Consider the following 27,043-nt stretch of genomic DNA (forward strand, 5'->3'; position numbering starts at 1 on the left):
AGCCCATAAATGCATATTGTCATAGTTTCCTGTGCCCAGTTGCTCATATATAGCTGCCCTTTTGTGACGTTTAAGGGGCGGAGAACAAACGATATCAACAACTGATGAAAATAAATCTTAACAGTTTATTTGTATGAATACATTTCCTTACAGACGTAAAGGGGAATGTGCGTCTCTAAAAAAATATTTTCCACATTTGTCACGTTTCCATATTCATTTCAGTCACCGGCTAAATGTTTAATTCTAAAGCTGCTGCACAAAGTAGTTATATAGGCATGCCATTGGATTTCTTACACAAGTTCAAAGCCAAAAGTAGAACTTTTAAAGCCAGCTATGATATTGTGTAGATATCCACACTGGAATTGACCGTGTCCAAGCTCTGAAATAGGAGCTTACGAGGATCACTTGAAGATGTCATGTGTTGCTGACGGGACGTCGCGCTTACGTCACATGCTAAACAGGGTTGATGAAGGATAGGGAGTAAAAAAAAACTCTAACTAATTCTGAGTGATGTATTCATTGGAGACATTTTAGAATGATTAAAACCCCCTCCCATTGACTCATATGACTTTAGACAAGAGATTGGCCTTTTAAAAATTCCCTCAGATTGTTGTTTACTTGCATTCAGTTCAACAGGTTGCTGTTGCTGAGTGGAGGAGCTGTTTTTACTCCTTCCATTAAAAACATGTAGGGCCTGCCCTATATTGGACCGGGAGTTTTGAGGCCGATGCAGACTTTAAAGGGGGGGAAATGCACATAAAATGTATTAGCTACACTACAGACTACATCATCATCTTTGGAGTAGCCCCTCACCTAACTGCCCATTCACCATTGCTCTTCAGCTCTATGTAGGTCAAGGATGGGAAACTTAAATGCTGGAGGGGGCCACAATTTTTCACCAACACTACCACAGGGCCAAATATAGGACCGTGTACTTAACCAGATATGATGAAACTGCAATTTCAAATATGTTTACAATGCAGTAACTTAACATATTTCATGCTCAAATGCATGTACACTGCAAAAAAGATGTCTAAAAACAAGATAAAAACAGTAAATCTGAGGGAAATTATCTTGCTGCATGGACAGATAATTTCACTTGAGAAGATTACTTAAATTAAGATTGTTAAATCTAGAAATAAGCATGTTGAACACTTAAAATAAGAAATTATATATATACAAATATACAAATAATTTGCAGTGTATAAAAGTATAAATAGGAATATAAAAGGTTTGAAGCAAATAAAAAAAATAACCACTTACTGTGATTTCTTTTTTTTTCAGTGCAAGAAAGGCAGACCAACATTAATTGCAAGAAGTAATTTTGTGCATTTTTACACTGCACTTTTAAGATTTCATGCTCAAATGCATGTAGTTGAGGGCCACTTCAAGTGAGGGTGCGGGCCGTATGCAGCCCCCGGGCCTCCAGTTGCCCATCCCTGATGTAGGTGATAGAGGAAAGAACATTTTATTTACTATGTGAAGATGACCCCATTTCTTTTTTTTTCTTCTTCTTCTTTTTTTTGACAGGGAGGAAAAAGAGGTGTGTTGCAAAGCTCTGTGGAATTGGGATCAGGTTTGTGTAGAGGTGAATTTTTGAATAAATGTAGACCAAGTTTTGTTGAATCGGGGTATGTTGTCAAATTCTTCCAGTGTGTGATGTTCAGTTTTTTTCTTATTTTCCAGTTTAGGAGGATTGTTTTCTTGGGCTGTAAACAGTGTAGTTATAGTGGGATTATGTAATTGTATTGATGACATGTCTCCTAAGAGGCAGAGTTGAGGTAGATGATAGATGATCTGTGACTTGTATCCAAAATTGTCTAATTGGTGTACAGTACCAGAAAGCATGCATGTAATTATCTGTGGTGTACTGTGTGCAATAAGTGCATTGATCTAATGCATTTCTAAATCATCTCAAGCTGCATATATTCTTTAAAAAGAAAAGTTTTCATACCAGTGCATATCAGAAAAAAGTGCTGCATTCTAAACCTTTCATAAATAAAGTACAAAGGTATCAGTATCAAAATGTACAGTATCAAAAGTAAAAGTACTCATTATGCAGTATGTCCCCTTAGATTGTTCTATATTCTATAGAAAGTATTAGAGCGTTACTCTTGATGCATTGATGTAAGCAGCATATTACTGTAGTCATGGTAGGACCCATTTTACCTAAATTACACCGGTATGTGGTTTAATTTGTAAAAATGGATAATCATTTTAAACTGATCACGTTTTTCATGTTAAATCTTGACCTGAAACGTAACCAAAGCTATCAGCTATATGTAATGGAGTAAAAAGAACAATATTCCCCTTTTAAATGTAGTGGAGTAGAAGTTTAATTTTACATAAAATGGAACTACTGAAGTACTTAAATGTACTTAGACCACTGTAGAGCCCAACCAATGTCATGAGACGATTTTATCAGCTGATATTTGTCTATCACAGATTCATCAATGTTGGCATAATTGTTGTCCGATATACGCAAATATGGAAAGTTTCTTTTCTTTTCTTTTTGACAAAATAATGCAGAAAAAGAGGCATAAGTAATTTAGATATTGCGTCAATACATAGTTTGTCCAGTAGAGTGTTCTTAAACTTAGAACAAAAAGGTCAGAGTAAGTACACATGCCCTGCGAGGTATATGTGTACTGAAAACACCTATGGTAAGGACCAATTTAAAGTATCATTGCATTACAAGTAATGGAGTGAGAATATGAAACAACTGCAGCGATGAAATGAAATCATGCACAACAATTGTTAAGTTAAAAAGGCTTATGAAAAATGGATGAGGACGTTCTTGTTACTGCCTTCAGTGTTTTGTTATTTGTTTTCTTTGCGGGAGTAATAGAAATTCTCAGATCTAATTTGTTGGATATACTATGGTTGACTGATAAGAAAATAAATAAATAATAATTATAATATATATTTATTTGACATTAAATGGCTATATAGAGAAACTATCTCATTTGAAGTGTTGAGTATCAGGGGAGAGGCCTAGAGAAGTATTTTTTACTTCAGCCTACTCCCTTTTTTTCGGACCAAAATGATATAAGCAAATGCGTATTGAATACTATGCTCACTGGTTCTTATATCTATCTTATTACTTAGATGGGGCAGATGCATGTATATGTATAGGGCTATATACACTGTATGTGTGTAAATGTTATGTTTATGTACATCTGTATAATGGTGTCTATGTGAGTATGTGTATGTATACGTATATGAATCTAGCCTACGCTGTTGTAGTTTATGTTGTTCATTTTTCAGTTCGAAAAGAAGAATTAATAAAATAAAATGAATGAAAAGCAACTCGATCATGTTATTGAACAAGGTACAAGCGTTTTAAATTGTTGCAGCTAAATACAGCTGGCATCTAGAAAAGTAATACTTGCCTTGTGGAACATAAAACAGCAAACTACATAGCTTATTCTGCCTATATTCTGGAACAAGAATTTTCTTTGGGATTAATAAAGTTCCATCTTAGCTTATCTCATCTATGTGTTATAAATAGGAGCATAGCGGTAACAATACATATTAAATCAGCAGTTACATCCATATCGGAATTTTTTTTACTCTGCAGTACTGGTATCAGCCCAAAGCTCAGCGTATCTATAAAAGACCAATATCAGCCGACCAATATATCTGTCTTGCTCGAATTAAAATAAATGGAGTATGTGCTTCACAAGAGTTTATTTGTATCAAGGAGTCCAATTCAGTTTATTGAGAATGTGAAATAGTTATGCAGGCATCAGTTGATTCAAACTTGAATATTATATATTACCTGAAAAAAAAATGTAATATCCATGGCAAGTAAACAGGTTCCCACGCAATCTTGTACAATCTTTCTACTTTTTGCATCTATCTTTTTTTTTTGCCAAACACATACGCAATCAAACTGCATTGTAAAAAATGCAATTACTGTAAACACACTGCACCCACCACTGTCTTTTCCTGTAAAACAACTGTTTACTTATTTTTCTGTAATGCATAGGCACTGTTCACCCTGATGTTGTCAAGACAATAAACACAAGACGACTAATCACAATTACTATACAATGAAGACACGATGCCTCAGTCCATATTTTGAGGTAAAAAATACCTCTTTATCCTCACATGGTGGATCAGACTGCTCTTCAGTCGTCCCCACAGAGAAGGAAGACAGCATCTATGAGACGGGGGCAGCCTCTGCCAGGCAGACAGCTCTCACTCACTCAAACAGAAAATGTAGAACATTGACATCACAGTAAAACTGCAGCACTCGGTCATATATTGTACACAATGCACATTCAAAGATCATAGCATAAAGTTGCTCATGGAGTAACTCAGAGTTCAAATAAAACAAATAAAAGTGGTTTGAATTAAATAATTAAAAGTGCAGTTTCAAAAAGTACTCATGCCCTCAACATGTCAACTGATCAAGTTAATTAATTGAGCTCTATGGTTTCATGTATTCCTTTAACATTACAATCCGTGTCCTCAACATCTTTATTAGAAAGGGGCTTTAGGATCAGGCCTGCAAACGAGATGCAAAATAAAGAGCATGGAGAATCTGAACGGGATCAGGTGTGGAGAAAAACAAACATACAAATAGAAGTGGGCTTCTATGACACATTCAGATAGTGTTGTGCTGGCTGTTGTTTAAGGACGACGGACAGAGGGAGAAGGGCTTGTCACTGGTCAGGCTTTTCAGTGCTTTGAGCAAAATGTCGGGCATGTGATCTGAAAGCATCCTCGGACTGATCAAAATACTCCTGAACGCCATTTCATTGGACCAGTCTGCACGGTACCGGACCTGGGAAAAACAGGATCTGAGGAAAAAAGAAAGGAAGAGGAACATTTGGTGACAACCCATCTCACAATTCTCATTTCAACTAATCTGAGGCCTCTTTTCACCCGACACTAGCCATGTTTCCATTAAAGTCAAATCGAATTTTGAAGCGAAATGTTGGAATGTCGCATTAAAGGAAATTCTAATTATGAACGTTTCCATCAACTGGTTTAATAATAAACAAAGCTGCATAAACATACTCTGGTCAGAAGATGGCAGTGTAATGTGTTGCTGTAGGCTGATCCGTCAGTAAACAGTAGAAGAAGAAGATATTGAGCCATAGCACCAAGCGGCAACCTCCGGGTCTGAGCATGGAGGCAAACCAGGAAGTGCCTTAAGCTGCATTCTACCAAAAATTCCAGCAGGGGGGGGGGGGCGCCCCCTGTCCCCTCTGTCTCCCCCTTCACTCTGTCCTACCAAAAATGGCCCCAAAAAAGATATCTTAAAAAGGACGTTTAGCGGTTTGGTCTCATAACTTTGACCCTTTCACTTTATTTTCACTTAATGACAGTTTATTTGAAGGTTTTGTTCAGTTAAAATGTGAGTTAGGGCATCCCGGTGGCTCACACTGGTAGAGCGCGTACCATTAAGGCTGAGTCCTTCCTGCGGCGGACCCGGTTTCGAATCCGGCCTGAGGTCCCTTTGCCGCATGTCCTCCCCTCTGTCTCCCCATTTCTATCACTTTCAATAAAAAGCACAAATGCCAAAAAAAAAAAAAAAAAATATGAGTTAAAAAGTGTTCCCAACTTAGCGACGTTCCAGCGACTCCTTCTTACTCTTCTTAACGAAAGAAGCTAGCGGCAGTTAGCTCTGCATCAGTACAGTGTGTATGTGCTGCTGCTACAGGAGGTGTTCACTTAGCGATCTCTGTTTGTTTACAACAAGCACCAGACACTCTGTGCACAGTTAGTGATGTCTCTAATTCACAATCACTATGTTTATGATCAGCGGAGACTCTGTGCATAATTAGCCATGCTGCTTTCAGCTGCTGACGTTGTGCACAGTTAGCGACGGTGAAAACCATCCGTCACCTCCAGAGTCTCTAAATCCCTCTGGGGGCTAACGTGTAGTGGAGACACGCAGAGTGAGTGGACTTTTGAGAGGGTGTGGCCTGAGACTTTCCTCCCTAGTGGAAACACGGCTAGAGTCAGAGATGAGATGTTTTTGAAGACAAACCTCCGTGACGGCCCATCCTCTGTGATGTGCAGGACGCGTCCAGGCAGGAAGAGAGGTAAGTGGGGAGCGGTGTGGGCGGGCGAGTCATCTGATGCCAGGCTCTGATAGGATGATGAGTGGCGAATTATCAGGGACTCCTCCCCCAACAGTGGCTGGCTAAGCTGCTCCTCCCTCCTGTTGTCCATCTCAGTGGGGAAGTCATCCGGGTCTCCTCCGAAGAGCTCGTACCAACATCCGCGCAGCAGGATGCGGTACTGAAACACATAGAGAAAACTTTTAGAGAGACAGTAACGTAAGAGATGGACAGCTGGCACCAGTCAGCATGCTTCTTACCTTGGGTTTATTGCAGTTAGAAACTATTTTAAGGATCCTTTTCTTCAGGTCCTCCATATTGGGAATACTCAGTCTGTACAGAGAGAACATTGATTAAAAAAAGATTGAATACTGCAAAGGGAAACACAACTTCAAGATGAAAAGGAGTGTGTGAGTTGCTCTTATTTTCTGCTGCTCTGTGCCTGTAATAACAGGCCAGAGCCAAATTTAGAGTCTCCGTCACACAGTAGTCTGTAATAGTCTGTGCACCGCAGCACATTCATATGGGCCTTTCCAAGACAAGAGTCTGCAGAGCTGAGCTAGGTAATGTCACAATAAACTAAAGTGCTACAGACATACAATATTTATATGTAATGAAATGTTAACTTGATTAACCCTCCTGAACTCATGGGCTCCTTTTTGACCCCAACTCATTTTCTTCATACCATTAATAAAGGTTAAGAATTGCTTGAAATTTTCAGCATATGTGTCCCTCTGCATCCTTTATAGATAATATAAATTTAAACTTTCTTCATACATTTTTACGTGTTTATACATTTTCATAGCACCCATCCTCCTCAGGGGTCAAAAAGGACCCCATGACATCAGACTGTTTTTTTAAATTTCCCCCAATAGTTATAGTGAAATAATCATTTCTTGATGGGAATGCACAGAGTAGGTTATGTCAACTTTTAGTGAAACGTATGTTTTGAAAACATTGTTCAATTTTGGATGACAGCAAAAATAAAAAAAGAATCACACCTGTGGTCAAAGAGGACCCCATGACATTTGACTGGTTTTAGGACATGTAGAAAAAAAATATTACTACCTTTTTTTTCACCTTTTAAGGCAACTCATGACCAACACATTGATATATCATTTTCATATTTTTTTCATTATTATTGGTAAATTTTAGTCAAATATACAAAATTTGGCCTGATTTCAAGAGAAAAAAAGGAATAAAACCTGATTTTTTTTCAGTAGTTATAGTGAAATAATATTTTCTTGATGGGAATGTACAGAGTAGGTTATGTCAACTTTTAGTGAAACGTATAGTCAGGCGGCTTAGATAAATAAAGGTGACACGCTGGACAAAAGCACCAACTTTTTCAACTGTTTCAATTTTTGGTAAGAGCCACTTCATCCAGATTGTGGATCGGAGATGGCACCCATATAAAATCTATGAGAACCAATTTATCTTCCAAGCCACTCAGAAGGTCAATCTTGGTGTCAAAATATACATTTTCTGGGTCAAGGAATCAATTAAAGCTATTGAGAATATCACTAGATGATTATTATAATAGGTCATATACAGTGCATGTATTCTGAAAAATTGATAACATGCACTAAAGATGTAAGGTGCTCATGCATGAAGGCACACTGGAATTGCAAAGATCTTTGTGGTTGTAAATGTAATAAATGATAAATAGTGAAGCTAATAAAGTTTAATAAAATGTATTCATCTTATCAATTTTTCAGAATACATGCACTGTATATGACCTATATTAATTTATGTCAGACCACTTAGGAACTGAGTTGGAAATTAAGTTAATACATGGCCAAAATGAACACATCTATTTGATCAAATAATCATCTAGTGATATTTTCAAGAGCTTTAAATGATTCATAGACCCAGAAAATGACTTTCTGAGTGGAAAAAAAGATTTAAAAAAATGACACAAAATGACCAAAAAATACACACAATTATTTTAAAAAGACACAAAATTGACCTTCTGAGTGGAAAAAAAGATTTTTAAAAAGAAACAAAATTACCAAAGAAAGACACAAAATGACCAAAAGAAGACACAACATTACTGAAAAAAAGGACACAGAATTACCAAAAAAGACACAAAATAATTTTAAAAAGACACAAAAAAGACAAAATTACCAAAAAACTTCACAAAATGACTATAAAAGACACAAAATGATTTTAAAAAGACACAAAATTGACCTTCTGAATGGTTTGGAAGATATATTGGTTCTCATAGATTTTATATGGCTGCCATCTCTGATCCACAATCTTAATGAAGTTGCTCCTACCAAAAATTGAAGCCTATGGTGATGGAGAGCATGTGGAAAAAATTGCTGCTTTTGTCCGGCGTGTCCCCTCTTCTAAAATCTGCTCCCAAGCCGCCTGACTAGTATGTTTTCAAAGCATTGTACATTTTTAGATGACAGCAAAAAAAAGTTTTTAAAAAATCACACATATAATGTAATATTTTTTTTCTCCATGTCCTAAAACCAGTCTAATGTCATGGGGTCCTTTTTGACCCATGAGGAGGATGGGTGTTGTACTTTTTTTAGGAGTACACAAGGGTTAAACAATATTTATTATATTATTACCTTGGAACCAGATCCTTTCCCAGCACAACAGAGACCACAAAGTCCTTGGAGTAATCAGCTAAGGCTTTACTGAGCATGGAGAAAATACAGAAAACAGAAAACAGTTAGATTACTCCAATCATTTTCAGCATACATCATACTGCACATATTTTGACCCTCTGGGGTCTGAGACGTTTTTGGCCGTTTTTGAATACTTTTGATTTTGCCCTTCATGTACCACATGAAAAATGTTTACTATACCCATATTTGGTATCCATTTTTTCTTCACCTCAATGATCAGACAATTATCTTTTCGATTTAACCTACTTTATCAACATGTTGTGCCCAAAAATACACAAAAATCATGAAATCCGAGTTGAAATGTTTTACTATTTACTACAATAAAAACCACAAATATGCTCAATGAAGTGTTTTGGAACTTGAAAATGTAAACATAGGATACATATATGAACATATAAAATGGTAAGAATGTAAATATAATAAAACTATATACAAAAAAGGTTTTTAGGTGTTTTTTTTTCTTGTTAGCTGCAACTCTTCAAAAACAAACTATGTGCCAAATTACATATTATCATTACTATCTTATCTTATTATCATATATTTGGTTTTACATGACCTGGGAATGTCAATGTTGAATGTTTTTTTGTTAAAGGTCACGTGATCTGATCATGACGGCACGATCATAGACCCCAGAGGGTTAAAATCAGAGTTGCAATATGAACACAATGATGATGGAACACGAACTAAGTTATTGTAATGTATCTTAACAATAAGCTTACTCAAAAGAATGACTTTGAATCTTGAAATAACTTATCTCAAAAGCGACTTATTATCTTAAAATGAGGAGCTATCTCCCAAAAATAATGACTTATTTTTCTCATTATTTTCAAATACTGACTTAGTATCTTTTAATGATTTCTCTAAATAATGACAAAGTATTTAAAAATAACTTATCATAAATTACTTAGTATTTAAAAACAATGAGAAAATTATGGACTTTGTATTACAAATGATCACTAATGATCATTTCTCATTTCTCGTTTTTTTGAAATAATATTTCACATTGATGACAAAAATTCACAAAAATAATGATTTAGTTCTTTAAAATACTGAAATATTTTTTCTAAAGAATATTTCACAAAATTATTATTTTGAGATAAAGTTTTTAAAATAAGACAAAAAAATTCTCAAAATAATATAAAGCTTTCTCCAAATGAATTACTTTTTACCCTAAAATGACATAATATCTCAAAATAATGAGCAGTTTCGCAATAATTTAACATAAGCACGTAGTAGTTTTGAGATACTGGGTCATTAAACATATTTAGTGTAAAAATATAGAACTACATATTATCCTAATTGTATCTCTTATATGTTATATTTGCAACCTGTGTTCACATTTGCAACATTAAAAATTCTTCATTGAGCGTAATTATGTTTTGAAGGTTAAAAAAAAAAAAAACATTTTAGATATCCGATTTATTTTTGTGTGTGTTTCTTTTGGGTTCAAAATGTTGATCCAGTAAATTTAAGTAAAAAAGTCATATAGGTGAGGTCGCGCTGAAAAAAATTATACCAAAATGGCATGGTAAACATTAGTAAAGTGGCAGAATGAAAAATATTAAAAAACTGACTGTACAGCCCAAGTCTCCGTAGGGTTAAACTCCTGTAGCAATTTAAAAAAAATATATATTTCTTAACTGTGCATAATGACCAAGTGGCTTAGCAGCATTTGAAGCATTTGAAACAGTTAAAGCAGGGCAACAGCCCGGGTCTATCCACTGTCAGCTGTTTGCACTCTTTGTGTTCCTTACCTCAGGAGGCCCCCTGGTGGAGAGAAGGAGTAGCACTGCAGGGTGGGGAAGGAGTTGCGTAAGAGGATAGCGAGCAGTGAAGCTGTGCCAGCACCCAGACTGTGACCAGTGATGACGAGTTTATACTCCTACAGACACAAGAGCACAGAAATATGAAGGACAAAAAATTAAGTAGAAATATATAGTTGAATCAATCAATTAAAAATATATACAAATGCAAAAACATTTTTTTTAATTTCTAATGTATTCATTAATTTCTACATTTTTCATCTACGAAGTTCCTTTCAACATTTCTACATGTATTTATTTATAATGTATTAATTTCTAAATGTATTTTTTATATATTTATTTTTACATTTATTTCTACAGTTTTTATGTATTAGTTTAGTAACTTGGGGGGGGGGGGGGAGGGGGGACCACATATTTACCAACGTGCATGCCACCACCCCCTCTCACAGATTGTAATGCCACTATTCCATGATATACACTGATCTTAATCATTGCATATTTTAATTAATTATTGTAAAGGAGAATAAAAGCTCTTGTATGTTTTATTTAACGCACCTTATTTTCATCTTGTAAATTCTGTAGTGGATTCTGTTAACACATTGTGCTCTTATTTTGAAAGCAGCATGTGTTTAGCGACAGGAAGTAATTCAGACCGTGAGGAACAGTTTAGTCTTTTGTAATTAAAACAACTTTAATTGTCAGCTAATGCTAACCCAAACGGTGTATGCAACAGTGTGTTTGGATCCGTTTGGATCACCTGTGACCGGCCCGGACAGGTTGATGGTATATAATTCAACACACGGAGAGATGATGTGGGGGCGGGACTGATACAGACAGGGAGGAATTCAGGCGTCTCTCTATCATGCAGGAATAGTTTTTCAGCGGGAATAGCTGGGCAGCTCGGTAAGTTCAGTGCGTGTGTGAATGCGCTCGGATGTCTCGGAGGAGCCCGCCACAGTCTAGGTCATTAACCCATTTAGGCCTAAAACGCCTGGAAAAACTGCCTGTAAAACCTCTGGGCGATTTTTAAAGAACCCCCTAAAACCTGAAGTTTTTCTGGAAAATCAACAGAAGATTTTTCAGCCTCTGTAGCAGATAGAAATGAAATGAAAAGTATTTGAGAGCTTATACCCGTGGCTTTCATGAAAAGTTGAGTTTATTTGTCCAAACCTTCAATAAAGTTTTTTTTTTTTTTTTAATCAACAAACTCAGCAAATGTTACATTTGACTGAATAAAAATCATATGCATAATACTAATACATGCCTATTAGCAAGATGCAAACATGATATGACCATTGGAAGAAAGAGACATTGTTCTCATTAGCCTACTGTAATAAAATAATAATAAATACTAATAATAATACATTTTATCTATATTGCACTTTTCAGGGTACTCAACAACGCATAAAATAATACAAGATATAAACAGTCATGATTTATTATATCATCATCACAATCAATTAGTATTATTATTGTTATTATCTCCAGATGGCAACAAATCTGTCTGTTCTTCCGTGAAAATATGTCGTCTAAAAACATATTCCTCATCCATAAATCCCGGTCGATTGGTTCCGAGGGTTCAAAGTCCGGATCAGCAATAAAATCATCGGCGCTGTTTACTTTAAGATCGCTTCCTTCACTTACTTCTGAGCTCCCTCCGCTATAGTCGTCTTCAACCATGATTTCAAAGTTCTGGAAAAGTCCCATAATGCATTGCGACACTCCGACATGTATTCTGATGAATTTCATTGGCCAAGAGACCGAAAATAGGTGGAAAAAACTACAAATACTACAAAACGACGTATCCGATTTCCCGGCCTTAATGGTAGAATAACGCAACAGCGCCCCCGGTTTTAATGGTAGAAATGCGATAATGCTTTCCCGCCTTAAATGGGTTAATGAAACCCACTGCACGTGTGTTTGTGTGCACGCATCGGGGTGGAACTTCGCCACACACAATACAGAGAGCAGACGAGAATTGTAAACACGGTGGTGAAGTGTCGTTTCCCCCCTCAGTTACACTTCTTACCGGTGCGATGGAGAAAGCCTGGTTCAGGATGCCGTCATTCATCAGCTTTTTGTAGATGTAACCTGCCGCCTGGCACATGCCCTGCAGGAGTCGGGGGGTAAAAGCATTAATCTGCTGAAACACATTATACATTAGAACAGGTGGAGAGTCCTGTGCTTAAATGTAGACTTACCTTATGAGCGTAGCACGCTCCAGAGACTCCTTCTATTGGCAGGTTCTCACATTCAGCAGACAGGTCTGTGAGGACATCCTGCAGGACAGCAAAGTTAAAGGCTACATGTAGAATGTGTTGGGGATTCAGTGAAACGCTTTGATCAGAGCAGTTTCTCAAGTCATTTAAGGATGTAATAAATATAAAATTTACTTTTTGCAGAACTCAATCAAAATTTGTGATTGATCTTTTCTGAAATTGTCAGTAGTTTTTTATTTTTTTATTTTAGAAAGATGTTTTCAAATGTCATATTGATATTTTGTACAATGATTTTGCATTATTTTCTAAACATTTCATATTGGGATTATTGACCTATGAAAGAATGTTTTGAGGAAAAAGCAAGTATCATAAATCTATTGATTATTCTTGTCAAATTCTTTATACATAAGTGTGATTTTACAAATGCCATAACATCTGTAAGAACATATGTAAATATAAAATGAAAAATTGTATTGCCTTTTTTAAAATGTATTTGCTTTTTTAAATAAATTGATTTTTTAAGGTAATTATTATTTTTCTTTTTTTTTCCCTCTCAAGGTGCCTTCCTGGCATGTTTGAGTGTGTGACTTCTCCTCTGGAAAATATTATTTTTTGATATGCACAATTTGTTCAATGAATAATGATCAAAATTAATAAATGAAAATAATAATAATAAAATAATCAATGTTGGCACATATTTGTGGACCAAAATAGGGCAAAAAGATTATTGATATTTTATACAATGATTTTGCATTATTTTATAAACATGTCATATTGGGATTATTGACCTATGAAAGAATGTTTTGAGGAAAAAGCAAGTATCATAAATCTATTGATTATTCTAGTCAAATTCTTTATACATAAGTATGAGTTTACAAACCAAAGACCCCCTTTTTTTTACTTATTCCAATAAAAATGCCATAAAATCTGTAAGAACATATGTAAATATAAAATGAAAAATTTTATTGCCTTTTTTAAAATGTATTTGCTTTTTTAAATAAATTGATTTTTTAAGGTGATTAATAATTTTTCTTTATTTTTCCCTCTCAAGGTGCCTTCCTGGCATGTTTGAGTGTGTGATTTCTCCTCTGGAAAATATTATTTTTTGATATGCGCAATTTTTTCAATGAATGATCAAAATTAATAAATGATAAATATAATAATAATAAAATAATCGATGTTGGCACACATATTTATGGACCAACATAGGCAAAAAGATTATTTTTTACATGTCTCACTTTGCGCTATTTTATTTCTTCAGAGGAATGGTTACATGTCAACTGGCAGCTATATTTGCTGGTCTGTTATAAGTCTTTTATCAGTCACCAAGTCATCTGTACAAATAGGGAAGTGTTAAATAAAGAGGAAATGTGAGAATAACAGGTACAACAGCTGTACAGAAACCGTTTGGATGCTCCGTTCATATCCAATCATTGTTTTGTGAAATTACGGTTATAATTAAAGTACTGAAACAGTCATGTCCTGGATCTTCTATTATCTACTATTCACATTAAAAAAATGAATTAGAATCCCAACTTACCCTCAGTGACAGTGTTCCTCTGACTGCCACAAGAACAGCCTCTCTTTTATGATCCAGAGCAACAAAGAATGGGATCTCATAGATCTGCAACAAAGTGAATACAGATGGCCGATTCAAATGACTGAGACTGTTGAACAGATGCCACCCTTTTAAAAACTGAGGGAACTCTGGTCCTATCTATCACAATACACAGTGAGATGACTTCTCACTTGATTTATTACCTCAGAGAAAATTCTGGTGGCAACATTATGGTCTCAATCGCTAGTTTCAAATCTTCCTCAAGAAAATATGATGTTAACTGTGTAAATAATGGTCCTATTCAGAAGAAAATAGATGATAAAGCAGGGTATAATTTGGGGTGTGGCTACCTTTGATTGACAGCTCGCTAACATGCCGAGCTGTCATCAGGAGAAGAGCAAAACAGTGTGTATCCATCATGGTTATAATAGTTTTGGATTTTTCATTAGCTTTAGTTTTAATTTTGTTGTGAATTTTTGTTTTCAAATTCAGTTAGCTTTAATCAGTTTTTAGAGCGAGTTTGCTAATTTTAGTTTTTATGTTTTGAAAATGCTTAGTTTTAGTGTAGTTTTCATTAGTTTTAGTGTTAGTTTTAGTTTATTTGGAATGTGCTATGTGGTGCGAGATTCAAAGAAGTCATAATAAATTTTGCCTTTTTTTTTCCCTTCGGCTTATCCAACATCCAAAGTTTACAGAGTGCTGAGTCGGCGACATGTTTGCTCAAGTGCACTTCGGATAACTATAATAACTGAACGGAAAATTTCCCATGTTTTCTGAAAGCAAAAAAGTTGCTCTTTACAGCCAATATGGTGTCATTACGGTAATTTCACTCGCGCTTCTCCCGAAAGCCCACAAAGCAGAAATTATCACTTAGCGGCAGAGAAATAGATACACTAGATTATGATTGAAAAAAGTTGACAAAGACGAAAAAGAAGGACATTTCCACTATAATTTTAGTTAGTTTTAGAATCACACAGTACAGTTTGTTAGTTATCGTTTTTTTTTTTATTTCAGTTAACGAAAATGTTTTTTCAATTCTAGTTTTCGTTATTTCATTAGTTTTCGTTAACTATAATAACCTTGGTATCTACGGTACTGTGTACTAAACAGCTGTGAACCTGCTTGTTGTGTTTCCCTCTCAGAACTTTGACTCTTTCACTGTGTTTTCTGTTCATGAAGGTTTATGTAAACATTTTGGTAATTTAAAAATGTCTTGTTCAGCGTTTGGTTGTACTAAAAGACACTCCAAGGAGTCTGCGGTTCAATTTTTCCCATCCTCGCGTCTCCCTGTCCAAATATGGTCTCTCCCGGTTTCAAAAAACAAAGATGGCGACCGCCGTAACACCGAACTCGATGCTTCAAACGGGCAGTCCACAAACCAATGGGTGACGCCATGGTGACTACATCCATTCTTTATATACAGTCTGTGGTTTGAACACAGTGGAGTATTCCTGACAGGGGCAACTAGTGAAATTCCTACCTGGTTGTGGAAGCTGACATGGATGAAGTCTCTGTACTGCAGACCAGTGCTCTGCAGGATGGATGAAAAATGACAGCCAAGGTGGTCCCCTCCAACGATGTCATACTCAGCTGCATGACTTCTACAGCTGAAACACACAAACACACATTCTGACATCAACCGGAAAGTGTGTTTTTTCTCTGACTCTAAAATATATCTGCAGGCCAGGCGATCTGCTGTCACAATAATCTTTGGCTACGGATGTCTCTGAAACTTTTCTCTATAAGCAGATGAAAACGCAACTTTTTCGCAATGCAACATGGGACTTTTCCAGAACTTTGAAATCATGGCGGAAGACGACTATAGCGGAGGGAGCTCAGATATAACAGGTATAAGCTCAGAAATACTTTCTGAATTTCATTTCTATCTGCTACAGAGGCTGAAAAATCTATTATTTAGTAGGAAGAGTTGACACTTCAGTTGAATTTCCAGAAAAACTTCAGGTTTTAGGGGCTTATTTTAAAATCGCCCAGAGGTTTTACAGGCATTTTTCCAGGCGCTTTAGGCCTAAATGGGTTAAAGAGGACAAAGCCTTAACTGAGAACTTAACTGCCATGAATCAATCAGAAAAAATAGTGTTTCATTCCTATGATTCACAGCATTTCAGTTCTAAAGCAGAATTAAACACACCAAGAGTTTTACACAACCATGCAGGACGGCCACATTGCCACATTTTGTGTGATTTATCCTGACAGGTCCCAAAGGCTCAGATACATAGGGACTAGGTCTTACCAGTCTCCACTGAGTTTGCAGGGCCCAGTAAAGAGGTTGGAGTAAACGTACAATGGCCACCCATAGGCTGCTGCAGCAAACTGCATACAGTGAGCTGCTTTCTCCAGCTCTGTCTCCAGATCTTCTCCCTTCAAAGGGTAAAAGATTAACAAGTTAGAAAAATACTTTTCAAAAGCAACAATGTATTACAAATTTGATGATGTAGACCTTTTTTTAAAATATATTCTCGGCTGCTTTTAGGTCCACTGTACCTACAGTAATGTTCAAAATAATAGCAGTCCAATGTGACAAACCAGATTAATCCAGGTTTTAGTATATTTTTTATTGCTACATGGTAAACAAGGTACCAGTAGGTGCAGTAGATTCTCAGAAAACCAACAAGACCCAGCATTCGTGATATGCACGCTCTTAATGCTGTGCAATTGGGCAATTAGTTGAAAGGGATGTGTTCAAAAATATAGCAGTGTGGCATTCAATCAGTGAGGTCATCAATTTTGTGAAAAAACAGATGTGAATCAGGTGGCCCCTATTTAAGGATGAAGCCAGCACTTGTTGAACATGCATTTCTCTTTGAAAGCCTGAGGAAAATGGGTCGTTCAAGACATTGTTGACTGAATGCCACACTGCTATATTTTTGAACACACCCCTTTTCAATTAATTGTCCAATTGCACAGCCTTAAGAGCATGTATATCACGAATGCTGGGTCTTGTTGGTTTTCTGAGAATCTACTACACCTGCATGTAGCAATAATAAATATACTAAAAACCTTGATTAATCGGGTTAGTCACATTGGACTGCTATTATTTTGAACACTACTGCACATGATGGACAGACAGACTTGAGTACTTACGAGGGGAGAGGAAGGGCTGTGATCGACCATGACTTCTGGGTCTCTACTTTGCTCCATCTTATCCTGCTCCTGGTGCAGCAAAGCCAAACCAGCTGCTATGTCACTGGGGACCAGGTCTGTGTCCTGCAACAGACACAAACACCACAACAGAATTAATTTCACAATTGGTTTTGCAGCAGGCTTGCGCCGATGGTCGATTTAATTGACTGTCGACGATGGTTTGAATCAATTGACAATGCCTATCTAGCTTTTAGTTTGTTGCTCGTTGTTTGATGATTTTTTTTAATCAGAAAAAAACCGCCATGGTGAATTTGAAGGTGTGCAATGTGCATATACCCCTTTGTGACAAAGGCAGATCGAGGGCTGGTTCAGAGCCGGGCCTAATCTTGAATAGGTTCTTCGTGTCAAGAAAACTTGTTCAAGAGCTACACCAACTCTTTGCTGGTCTTGAACCATGAACCACTTACGTCAGGGGCTGGGGGCGGGATTATCGTTACCAACGAGAAAAACTGAAACGTGTATCATAAATGTTATTTGATTGGTTTGACAGCAATGTGATCGATATCAGGTAGTCTGTTCTAGGTAGCTAGCTAGACTTGGCAGGCTAGCGTTAGCTTACAACAAAAGCTAACAATAACATCTTAGGTTTGGTGTTAGTAAGAATGTAATCACCATCCATAGCATTCAAGACGAGCAGAACAAATGTGTTGAACATTGGGCTGTTTCCACTACCGGGCAATACCCGGAATGAGGCGGGTCTCACTTGCCGAAACGCCCCGAATCTGAATACGAGCAGTCCGGAGTCTGCTTTTGTTGGGACTCTTTTAGTCCCTGTTGAAGAGCAGGGTCTTTTTTCTCCCCTAAAAACAGCCTGGTTACTGATTGGATAGATCGCTAAGCGGGATGTGACGTAGTACTCTACACGACAACAACACACACCATTTGTAAAAGCCGGCGAGGCAGTGTTCCCAACTTAGCGACTTTGTTGCTAAATTTAACGACTTTTCAGACCCCCTTAGTGACAATTTTTCAAGAAAGCGACTGGAGACAAATCCAGCGACTCCTTCTTACTCTTCTTAACGAAAGAAGATCCTCCGTTAGCGGCAGTTAGCTCTGTAGCAGTACAGTGTGTATGTGCTGCTGCTACAGGAGGTGTTCACTTAGCGATCTCTGTTTGTTTACAACAAGCACCGGACACTGTGCACAGTTAGCGATGTCGTTAATTCACAATCACTATGTGTCCTTCTTACTCTTCTTAACGAGCCGCTAACGAGCCGGAGGCCGGCTTGTTAAGAAGAGCCGCCGTTAGCAGCAGTTGGCTACAGTTAGCTCTGTAGCAGTACAGTGAGTATGTGCTGCTGCTACAGGAGGTGTTCAGTTTGTTTACAATAAGCACCAGACACTCATAATTGCATAATTAGCCATGCTGCTGATCCTACCATTAGACGGTAGAAGTAGGTGATTTTTTAATAATTTGGTTTCCAATGATTATGAAGACAAGATCATTGTGGTAAAAAATATTAATGTGCTCCATTCTGTTTCACAATTACGCTCTTATTTTTGTGTTATAAATCCATCGCACCCCATTCTTTCCTTTATAAAGCGAGTTACTGACTGGAATGTGTTGAACATAATTTAACAAATTGTTGAGTATATGGCAATGCAGTACAACATATTCATTTATCACAGTTTTTAAGAGTTTTTTTTTTTTAATTTGTTGTAGATTTTACAATTTCAATTAGCAGACGATTTTTTCCAAAGTGACGTAAATTTGAGAGATAATACAAAACAGATAGGATGGAGTCAAGAAACAACACAAGACTGAGCAAAAATAAGTGGCATGTACTAAGTTGAGTCTTGTTAGGATATAAGGGTGATTCTCCTGAACATGGTGCAGCTCATAGAAAAAAAATCCAAGAGCACTGAATACATATTTTATTATAACATATACAATGTAAAGTCACTGTTTAATATGAATTTATAATCAATTTTTTAAAATGTTAAGGTTTTTCTGACATTTTAAGAGACACTGTGAGCAAAATTCATTACAGTAACACATTTTTAAATAAAAAAAACGAAAGTTTTTTTCTTTTCTTTGGCAAGCACTTAAATATGCTCAAGGGTAGCTGGTATCACCAAAATGTATTTTATTAAAATATACACATATTTTAATTCTATCATTACCGTAACATCTAACCATTTTTCTCATCAATTTTCATTCAGTTTTTGTCCTTTATACATTATTAAAAACCATTATGTTTGATTATATTCTGTCAAATAATACATTTTTAAACAAATGTATTTTATTTTTATAAAGTGTATTAAATATTTATTGTGTATAAGTGTGGGGAAACCACGACATTTTTATCTCAATGCATTACAGTAATTAATTTGTGAATCAAAAATATATTTAAAAATATAGAAAATATTATTTTAACACAAAACAATGAATTGTGCCTCATTATGGCTATATTGTTCATTCATATAAAAGTGAAATATATTTAGTTTAATAAAGTATGTCCTTATAATCTTCACAGACAGAACTTAGACTGGCTTCATGAGAATCACCCGGAAGTGCTTTGCAGTAGTGAGTGCAGATGGCGCAATATTTTTTTTTTTTTAAGATAATTTTTTTGGGCATTTTTGCTTTTATTGAAAGTGATAGATAGAAAGGGGGAGACAGAGGGGAGGACATGCGGCAAAGGGACCTCAGGCCGGATTCGAACCCGAGATAAAGTGTCACTTACAGAGAAGAATCCGCTGACGAGCTGTGAGATGCTGGAGAATGCTGCTTGGTGACTTTCGTCCTGCGGCAGACAGCAGCACAGGAGCCGCAGCCTGCTCTCCCACACCTTAACAGCCAGGGAGCGGGCTGTGGAGAGGAACTGGGTGCCCTCGCTGCTCTCCATCTCTCTGACTCCCAGTGGCTCCATGGCAGTGGGCGGAGGACGGGGGTTGCCCAGCGGGTCAAAGGTGAACACCACGCCCAACGCAGTGAACAGCAGGATGATCCAGCTGTGACACGGAAAGAAAGACGCTGAATTAAAACACCTCCACGACAAATTATAAAATTATTAAACTGCCCTAAACTAGGGCTGGGACTCAGTTGGTAGAGTTGGTTGGCCCCTAACCGAAGGGTTGGTGGTTCGATCCCTGACCATGGCAGCCTACATGTCAAAGTATCCTTGAGCAAGATACTGAACCCCAAATTGCTCCCGATGCTGTGTTCATCGGTGTGTGAATGAATTCCCAATGGTGCAGGTGGCACCGTTTAGGGTAGCCTCTGCCACCAGTATGAGTGTGTGTGCGAAAGGGTGAATGAGCGCAGTCTGTAGTGTAAAGCGCTTTGAGTGGTCGCAAAGCGACTAGAAAAGCGCTATATAAGTGCAGGTCCATTTACCATTTACCATATCAATATAAAAAATATATTGATATATTCTTAAAAGTGATACGGTATTTATTATTTATTCAATTTTATTTCTTTTTTGTTATTAAACTTTTTATTTGAAGAAAAACAAAACAGCACATACGTGTTGCTCTACATCTTGTAGACATATCAAGTCTTTTTATTTAAACACGAAAAGAAAGAAAATGGTTTAACAAATGAAAAGAAATTAAAGAGAAGAAAAAATAATAAAATAAAAAATAAAAATCACATCCTTGTAAAAGCATTTACACTTTATCACAATACTCATATAAATACATACTTACACCTAAATTGAGAGGCAACTTGAAAATCAGGAAAGAAATAAAATAAAGATAAGAACGATAATTTGAAAATCACAATGTACACCTTCCTTCATCCATGTTTTCTTTTGCAAACAGTACCTTATCATGGGGTGATAACATTGATGACAAGAGCAACATCAACTCAAATGATAGTACTAGTAACTAGTAGTGATTAATACTAGTAGAGTTATTGAAACAGAAACAAAAAACAGAACCAGATGAGTGGAGTCGAGAACTCAAGAGGGGGTTTATCACTTTAACCATTATCTTGCCTCTAAGTTGTTAGTTTGTCCAACTTTCCCAATAACTTTCAAAAGTATCCTGTTCAAGCTAAAGAATGAATGTTAGCTTCTCCATTATGAAAATATCCTGAACAACATTGATCCAATCATCGACTGTAGGAGAGTCTTTTGCCAACCATTTCCTTGTGATTGCTTTTTTACTCGCTAATAATAAAATATTATACATATATTTGTTTTCGGGTCCCTTCACAGTGTCTGGTCTTAGCCTCAGACATAATGTCTTAAACCCTGATGGGATCACTATTTTCATGATTTTCTCCATATTCAATTTAATTTCTTCCCAATATTTTGAAATGACCGGGCAGTCCCAAAACACATGAAAATGCGTTGCCTTGCTTTCACCACAGAATCTCCAGCAAGATGTACTTCCTCCCGGAGAAATCCTTTGTGCTGGAACTCTAAAAAAACCTAACTACATTTTTCCACCCAAATTCTCTCCAAGACAGAGAAGATGTGCTCCTCCACTGTTGTAAAATAATTTTTTCCCATGTTTCCATCTGCATCTTGATGTTACTGTCCTTCTCCCATTTCTCCTTTATATATGCAGTATCCTCCCCTTCTAGCTCTTGCAGTACCTTATATATCCTTGATATGTTGCCACGTCCAGGGTTTGACCTACAGCTCAATAAAAATATCTTCACTATGCCCAAATTATTTTGTTGCAATTCTTCCTTTTTCATTAATTTCTCTAGGTAGTGTCGAAGTTGCAAAAATCAATAAAAATCTTGTTTGGTTAAACCAAATCGAGTTTTAAGATGCTGGAATTGTTGCAGTGTGCCCCCCTCAAAGAGGTCACTGTGTTTTATTAGCCCTTTATCGGCCCACTGTTTAAACCTAACATCCACCCTGTTTGGTAAGAAATCTGAGTCATATCCTATCCATCTTAAGATCCAGTATGGTTCTTTGGCCTTGTTTGCATTGACTATCCTGTGCCAAATCCTAATTGACATTTTAATCCATGGGTTTATGTCTTTTAGATAAGTAATCAACCCACTATCCCCTATAATTCCATTTTGTGTCTTTTTTTGGTCATTTTGTGTCTTTTCTAGTAATTTTGTGTCTTTTTTGGTTATTTTGTGTCTTTTTTGATCATTTTGTGGTCAATTTGTGTCTTTGTTGGTCATTTTGTTTCTTTTTTGGGTCATTTTGTGTATTTTTTGGTCATTTTATGTCTTTTTTTGGTCATTTTGTGTCTTTATTTGGTCATTTTGTGTCTTTTCTGGTCATTCTGTGTCTTTTTTTGCTCATTTTGTGTCTTTTTTGATCATTTTGTGGTCAATTTGTGTCTTTTTTGGTCATTTTGTTTCCTTTTTTTGGTCATTTTGTTTCTTTTTTGGGTGATCTGAACTGTGCGTGAGAGATTCTGTTCAGTGAGCGGGGGTCACGGACAACATGCATGTTAAATCGGGGGTCGTGACTCAAAAAGGTTGAGAACTACTGCCCTAAAGGACCTACCTGGCGATCACTGCTGCGATGACAGCACCCACTGTGGCAGGATCGCAGCCCTGGCTGTCATCAGACACCCAGAAAGCTCCCAGACAGGCCCACACCAGCTCAGGGAGGTAGAGGAGAGCTCGCAGGTAGACCAGGGCAGGGATGGAGCGCCGTGGGCCGGGGTTTGTAATGGTACCTGGGGAACAATCATAGATATCTGTGTCATCCACTTCACAAAATGTACCTGAGCTTTGCACCTGCTACAAGAGGATGTTAATGTGCTGTGACACACAGGAAGATTATGATGTTGTAATGGATGAATTTGTCCCATCAGTGTTTCATCAGAGTAACCTTAAGTAAGAGGCAGAGGAGCTTTCTTCCTTCCTTTGAACAGTTGTACTTTCTGACAGCCTTTTGCACGTTTATAGGTGTTTTCAATAGGAAGCATGGCAATTGTGTACATATTATTATGCGTTGACTGAAAAGAGTTACACTCTTTGAACTCTGTTTTTTTGCAAGGCTGACTCCAAAAAAGATGGCATCCTGTGTAAAACATAAATAAAACAGAATGTGATAATCTTTTTTGACATATATTTTATTGAAAAGCGTAAAAATAAAACATATTTCATTTTTTTACCATATATTCATAGATTTTTGTGAATATTAGCTTATTCTGAATTTGATACCAGCTACACAAGTCGGGACAGAAGCGACAAAAGACTGTGAGAGTTGTGTGAGGCTCAAAAAACATCTGCTTGAAAGATTCAACAGTTAAACAGGTGAATTGGTCACAGGTAAATAAATAATAGTACATTTCTGCATGTAAGGGCTGAGACAGAAAACCAACATTGGATGGCTGTGACCTTTGATCTCTCAGTGCATTAAAAACCCAAAATGATTGATGAATGCTTGTCACTGCTTCTACAAATGTGAGTAAAGACTCGACCATGCAAAGTGAAAGCCATATATCAACAACATCCAGAAACGCCGCCAACTTCACAGGGCTCGAGATCCTCTGAGATGGACAGATGCAAAGTGGAAAGGCTAGCTGTGGTCTTTGGCAATTTAAGCAACATATCAAGCAAGAATCAGAAATAATTTCACTTTCATAACTTCAACAATTAGTATTCTAAGTACCTAAATGCTTACTGGGTGTTGTTAAAAAACAAAACAAGATGATGATCACTGAATAACAAACCCCTGTCCGAACGAAAATGTTCCAGGCATTACATGCAAAATGACTGTATGTAAAATGTGTCACTATTAACATTAAATTTCAACTGAATATATGTCAAAAATGATTAAAAAATGATAATCAAAGATCCGCTATTCAGTTTGTGACTCAAGCAAGAAGTTCCAGAAGGTGTGGGGATCTTTCCGGAAATACTTTGAGAACCTTAAGTCAAATTGATGTATCAGCCAAAGTCTTAATTTGCCTTAATCTACTTATCCACCTCTATTTATATATCTATTTAGCCTGTTTGTTTGTTTACTTATTTATTTTATTTCTTATTATTTTACTTGTCTTTCAACTCAATATTTGACTTCCAGCAGTTCCCTATAACACTCCAGGAATAGTAGTCCTGAGAAATGGTTTGTAGGTGTGGCTAGTGCAAGGGGAGGGATGTTTATGTTTATGTTGGATCACTATGAAAAATGTACATTCTTTTTTTTTTTTTATCCCACGATTTTGTAACCCAAACTGGCCACATGCTTCCTCCGATACATGCGGAGTTATATGTGATGGAATAAAAAATGTAAAATTCAATCAAAAATATCTGAGAGAGAAAAAAAAAGATAATTTCCTGTTTATTTACATTTTAGACAGCATCCCAACTTTTTTGGAATCAAGCTTGTAGTTTCTTGAAGTTGTATTGTGTAATACAGCAACAGTCTTACAAGTTTCCTTCGTTGCACAACGCAGAATTACCTGGATTTTGACACCATTGTTGCCCAGGGCAAAATTAAGTGATAGCATTGCAATCCTGTTATTTCCCCTACAAAAGCCTGGCCATGTCCAGTTATCTCTATATTATAAACACACTGTATAATAAGGTAGGATAGCTGACTTACCTTGGGCACTGACGTAGATAATAGCACACAGTGACAGGATGATGAGCGCCAGCACAACCAACAGTCCAACCAGATAGCTGTGAAGTACTCCTCTCCCATTACAATCAAAATTACCCTGGTGATAAGTGAACAGGATCATGATGCCAATCCACCTAGCAGCAGAAAATGACAAGAGCAGAGTCAATACTGTCTGACAGACTGTACAAAGTCTAACTGCAGTAACTACAGTTTTGGTCTAAATTGAATTATAACAAAAAATGAACTCCTTGATGTCTGCTTTATCTTGTGACAAAGTTTTAGATTTTAATTTTGGTTTATTTCATTGAAATAATTATATAAAATTTGCAGTAACTACAAAATCCAACTCAAAACCAAAGCAGTAATTCTACTTACCGCGGTCTGGTTTGTGTATATATATATATATATATATATATATATATATATATATATATATATATGGATTCATTTAAACAAAAAATTATAGGAATTATATGTGTATTTGAAAAGGAAATGATTATCTAGATAGTGATCAAGTAAAAAAGTGAGATAAAAATGATATTAAGACTAAAATATAACATTTCTTTATAATATTAAGTCTAAAATACACACATCTTTGAATAGAGTTGTGAAACACTTTTAAATACACTTCACACAAATTCAATTAGAAAATGTTTATTTACTGAACACAAAATATAAAAGCTGAAAGAAGACAAGGACATTGTAGTTACTGTACTCTGTTTTTGCATTACTATAAGAACCATTCACAGCAAAACCAGAGTGCAGTAACTACATTTTTTTGGGGTCAAAGGTGAAATAAATCATCATGATTTTTGAACATAGAAATTAAATCATCAATACATGTAGAAATAAGAGTTGTATCAGTTACCTACATATAACCCATTTTGCTGGCAGTTTGTCTCAGTTTTACCTTTTGCGAAGTTACTGCAGTTAGTGACTTTGTAGGGCAGAATACATGTTATCATTGTGTCTCATTAGTTGGAAGCCAGGGCGAAAAGCTCCTGTGTGAATCACAGATATTCATAAAGACAAACATCTTACCAGAGTATACGGAAGAAGAGTTCAACACATCCCGGGAAGACAAGGTCGTCACTGGCGATCCCCCACCGCCGTCCAAACACCACGATCCCCGGCATGTTACAGGTAGAAGAGCCCAAATATCTCTCTGATGCTTATTAACAGCTTCCCCCACTACTATAAAGTGGAAATGATCCTCTTGAGCAATAAACACTGTTGAGACATCGGTTCGCAACGAGCTTTGCCCATCCTTGTCACATCCTATCGCCACTTTCCTGCGTTGCTCAATTCACAAAGATGATTTATGTTTATATTTATTTTATTTTTTTTGTTTTGTCTCTGTTTCCTACCCTGTGTTTATTTTGGATCTCTGTTTTGGAATTGATGTTTGTCTGATTTTGGGTGTGTTTCTTTCTGTAACCCCCTGGCAAATACTGTATGTATTGTAAATTGTTATTGTGAATAAAAAATAAATAAAAAAAAGATGATTTATGTGTAACGAGGAGCGCTAGCTACAAGCTACCAGCTACCGTTAGGCGTGATCCAGCTAATTATTGTGGATCCGATAACGTCACCTCATTTAATGTCAGTTAACGCCAGAGCTATTCTATTACTTTAATGATATATGTAGTGTTGTGACCTCTCAACACATAGTTTGAATAACACTGATTACGTTTGCTACTGCTAATAAAATGCAGCTAGCAGAATCTATGCGTGACTAGCTTCTAACATTAGCTGTCTAGCTAAATTATTCTAAGAAAGAGAAAGCTAATCCCGTACGGCAAACACTGCCATCGTTTATCTTGTAACATATCAACATATTGATTTACGTTACCAATCCATGCCAGAAGTTTGTGTAACGTGAAACATAGCTAACTGTGAAAAGCTGGATTGTTTTGAAAACGAAAACGAGAGTGTCCGTCCGCTGGTGGTCACTACGGCAACACAGACCACCGCACAATAGTTCCGCTGTTTTCATCATCTTAATATTTAAGGCACCTAAATAAAGAGTTGGGGGAAAAAAGTAAAGAATCAACTGATTCTTGATATATATATATCTATATATATAAATATATATATATATATACATATATATATATATATATATA

General features: G+C 36.5%; 1 protein-coding gene across 1 annotated transcript; it reads right to left on the reverse strand.

The window, feature by feature from the left end:
* Window positions 1-3,946: 3,946 nt before the first annotated feature.
* On the reverse strand, window positions 3,947-26,876 carry daglb (diacylglycerol lipase, beta). Its single transcript, XM_059324917.1, has 15 exons — window positions 25,959-26,876; window positions 24,900-25,051; window positions 22,848-23,022; window positions 20,109-20,376; window positions 17,362-17,484; window positions 16,511-16,638; window positions 15,740-15,866; window positions 14,242-14,325; window positions 12,684-12,761; window positions 12,512-12,592; window positions 10,474-10,601; window positions 8,660-8,728; window positions 6,338-6,410; window positions 6,005-6,258; window positions 3,947-4,808 (listed from the first exon to the last, which is right to left on the reverse strand). The coding sequence occupies exons 1-15, from the start codon at window positions 26,051-26,053 to the stop codon at window positions 4,613-4,615; spliced, it is 2,031 nt and encodes a 676-aa protein (XP_059180900.1). The 5' UTR covers window positions 26,054-26,876; the 3' UTR covers window positions 3,947-4,612.
* Window positions 26,877-27,043: the final 167 nt, after the last annotated feature.

This window comes from Centropristis striata, chromosome 21 (genome assembly GCF_030273125.1).
Source record: "Centropristis striata isolate RG_2023a ecotype Rhode Island chromosome 21, C.striata_1.0, whole genome shotgun sequence".
Taxonomy (NCBI): domain Eukaryota; kingdom Metazoa; phylum Chordata; class Actinopteri; order Perciformes; family Serranidae; genus Centropristis; species Centropristis striata.

Bases quoted from the DNA above. Each gene is read 5' to 3' on its own strand.
- daglb (XM_059324917.1), bottom strand. From the start codon at position 26,053: ATGCCGGGGATCGTGGTGTTTGGACGGCGGTGGGGGATCGCCAGTGAC. The intron at 20,377-22,847 runs GTAGGTCCTTTA...TCCGTGTCACAG, and splicing joins ATCGCAGCAGTGATCGCCAG to CTGGATCATCCTGCTGTTCA. The intron at 6,411-8,659 runs GTAATAATATAA...CTCTCTGTACAG, and splicing joins GGAAAGGATCTGGTTCCAAG to ACTGAGTATTCCCAATATGG.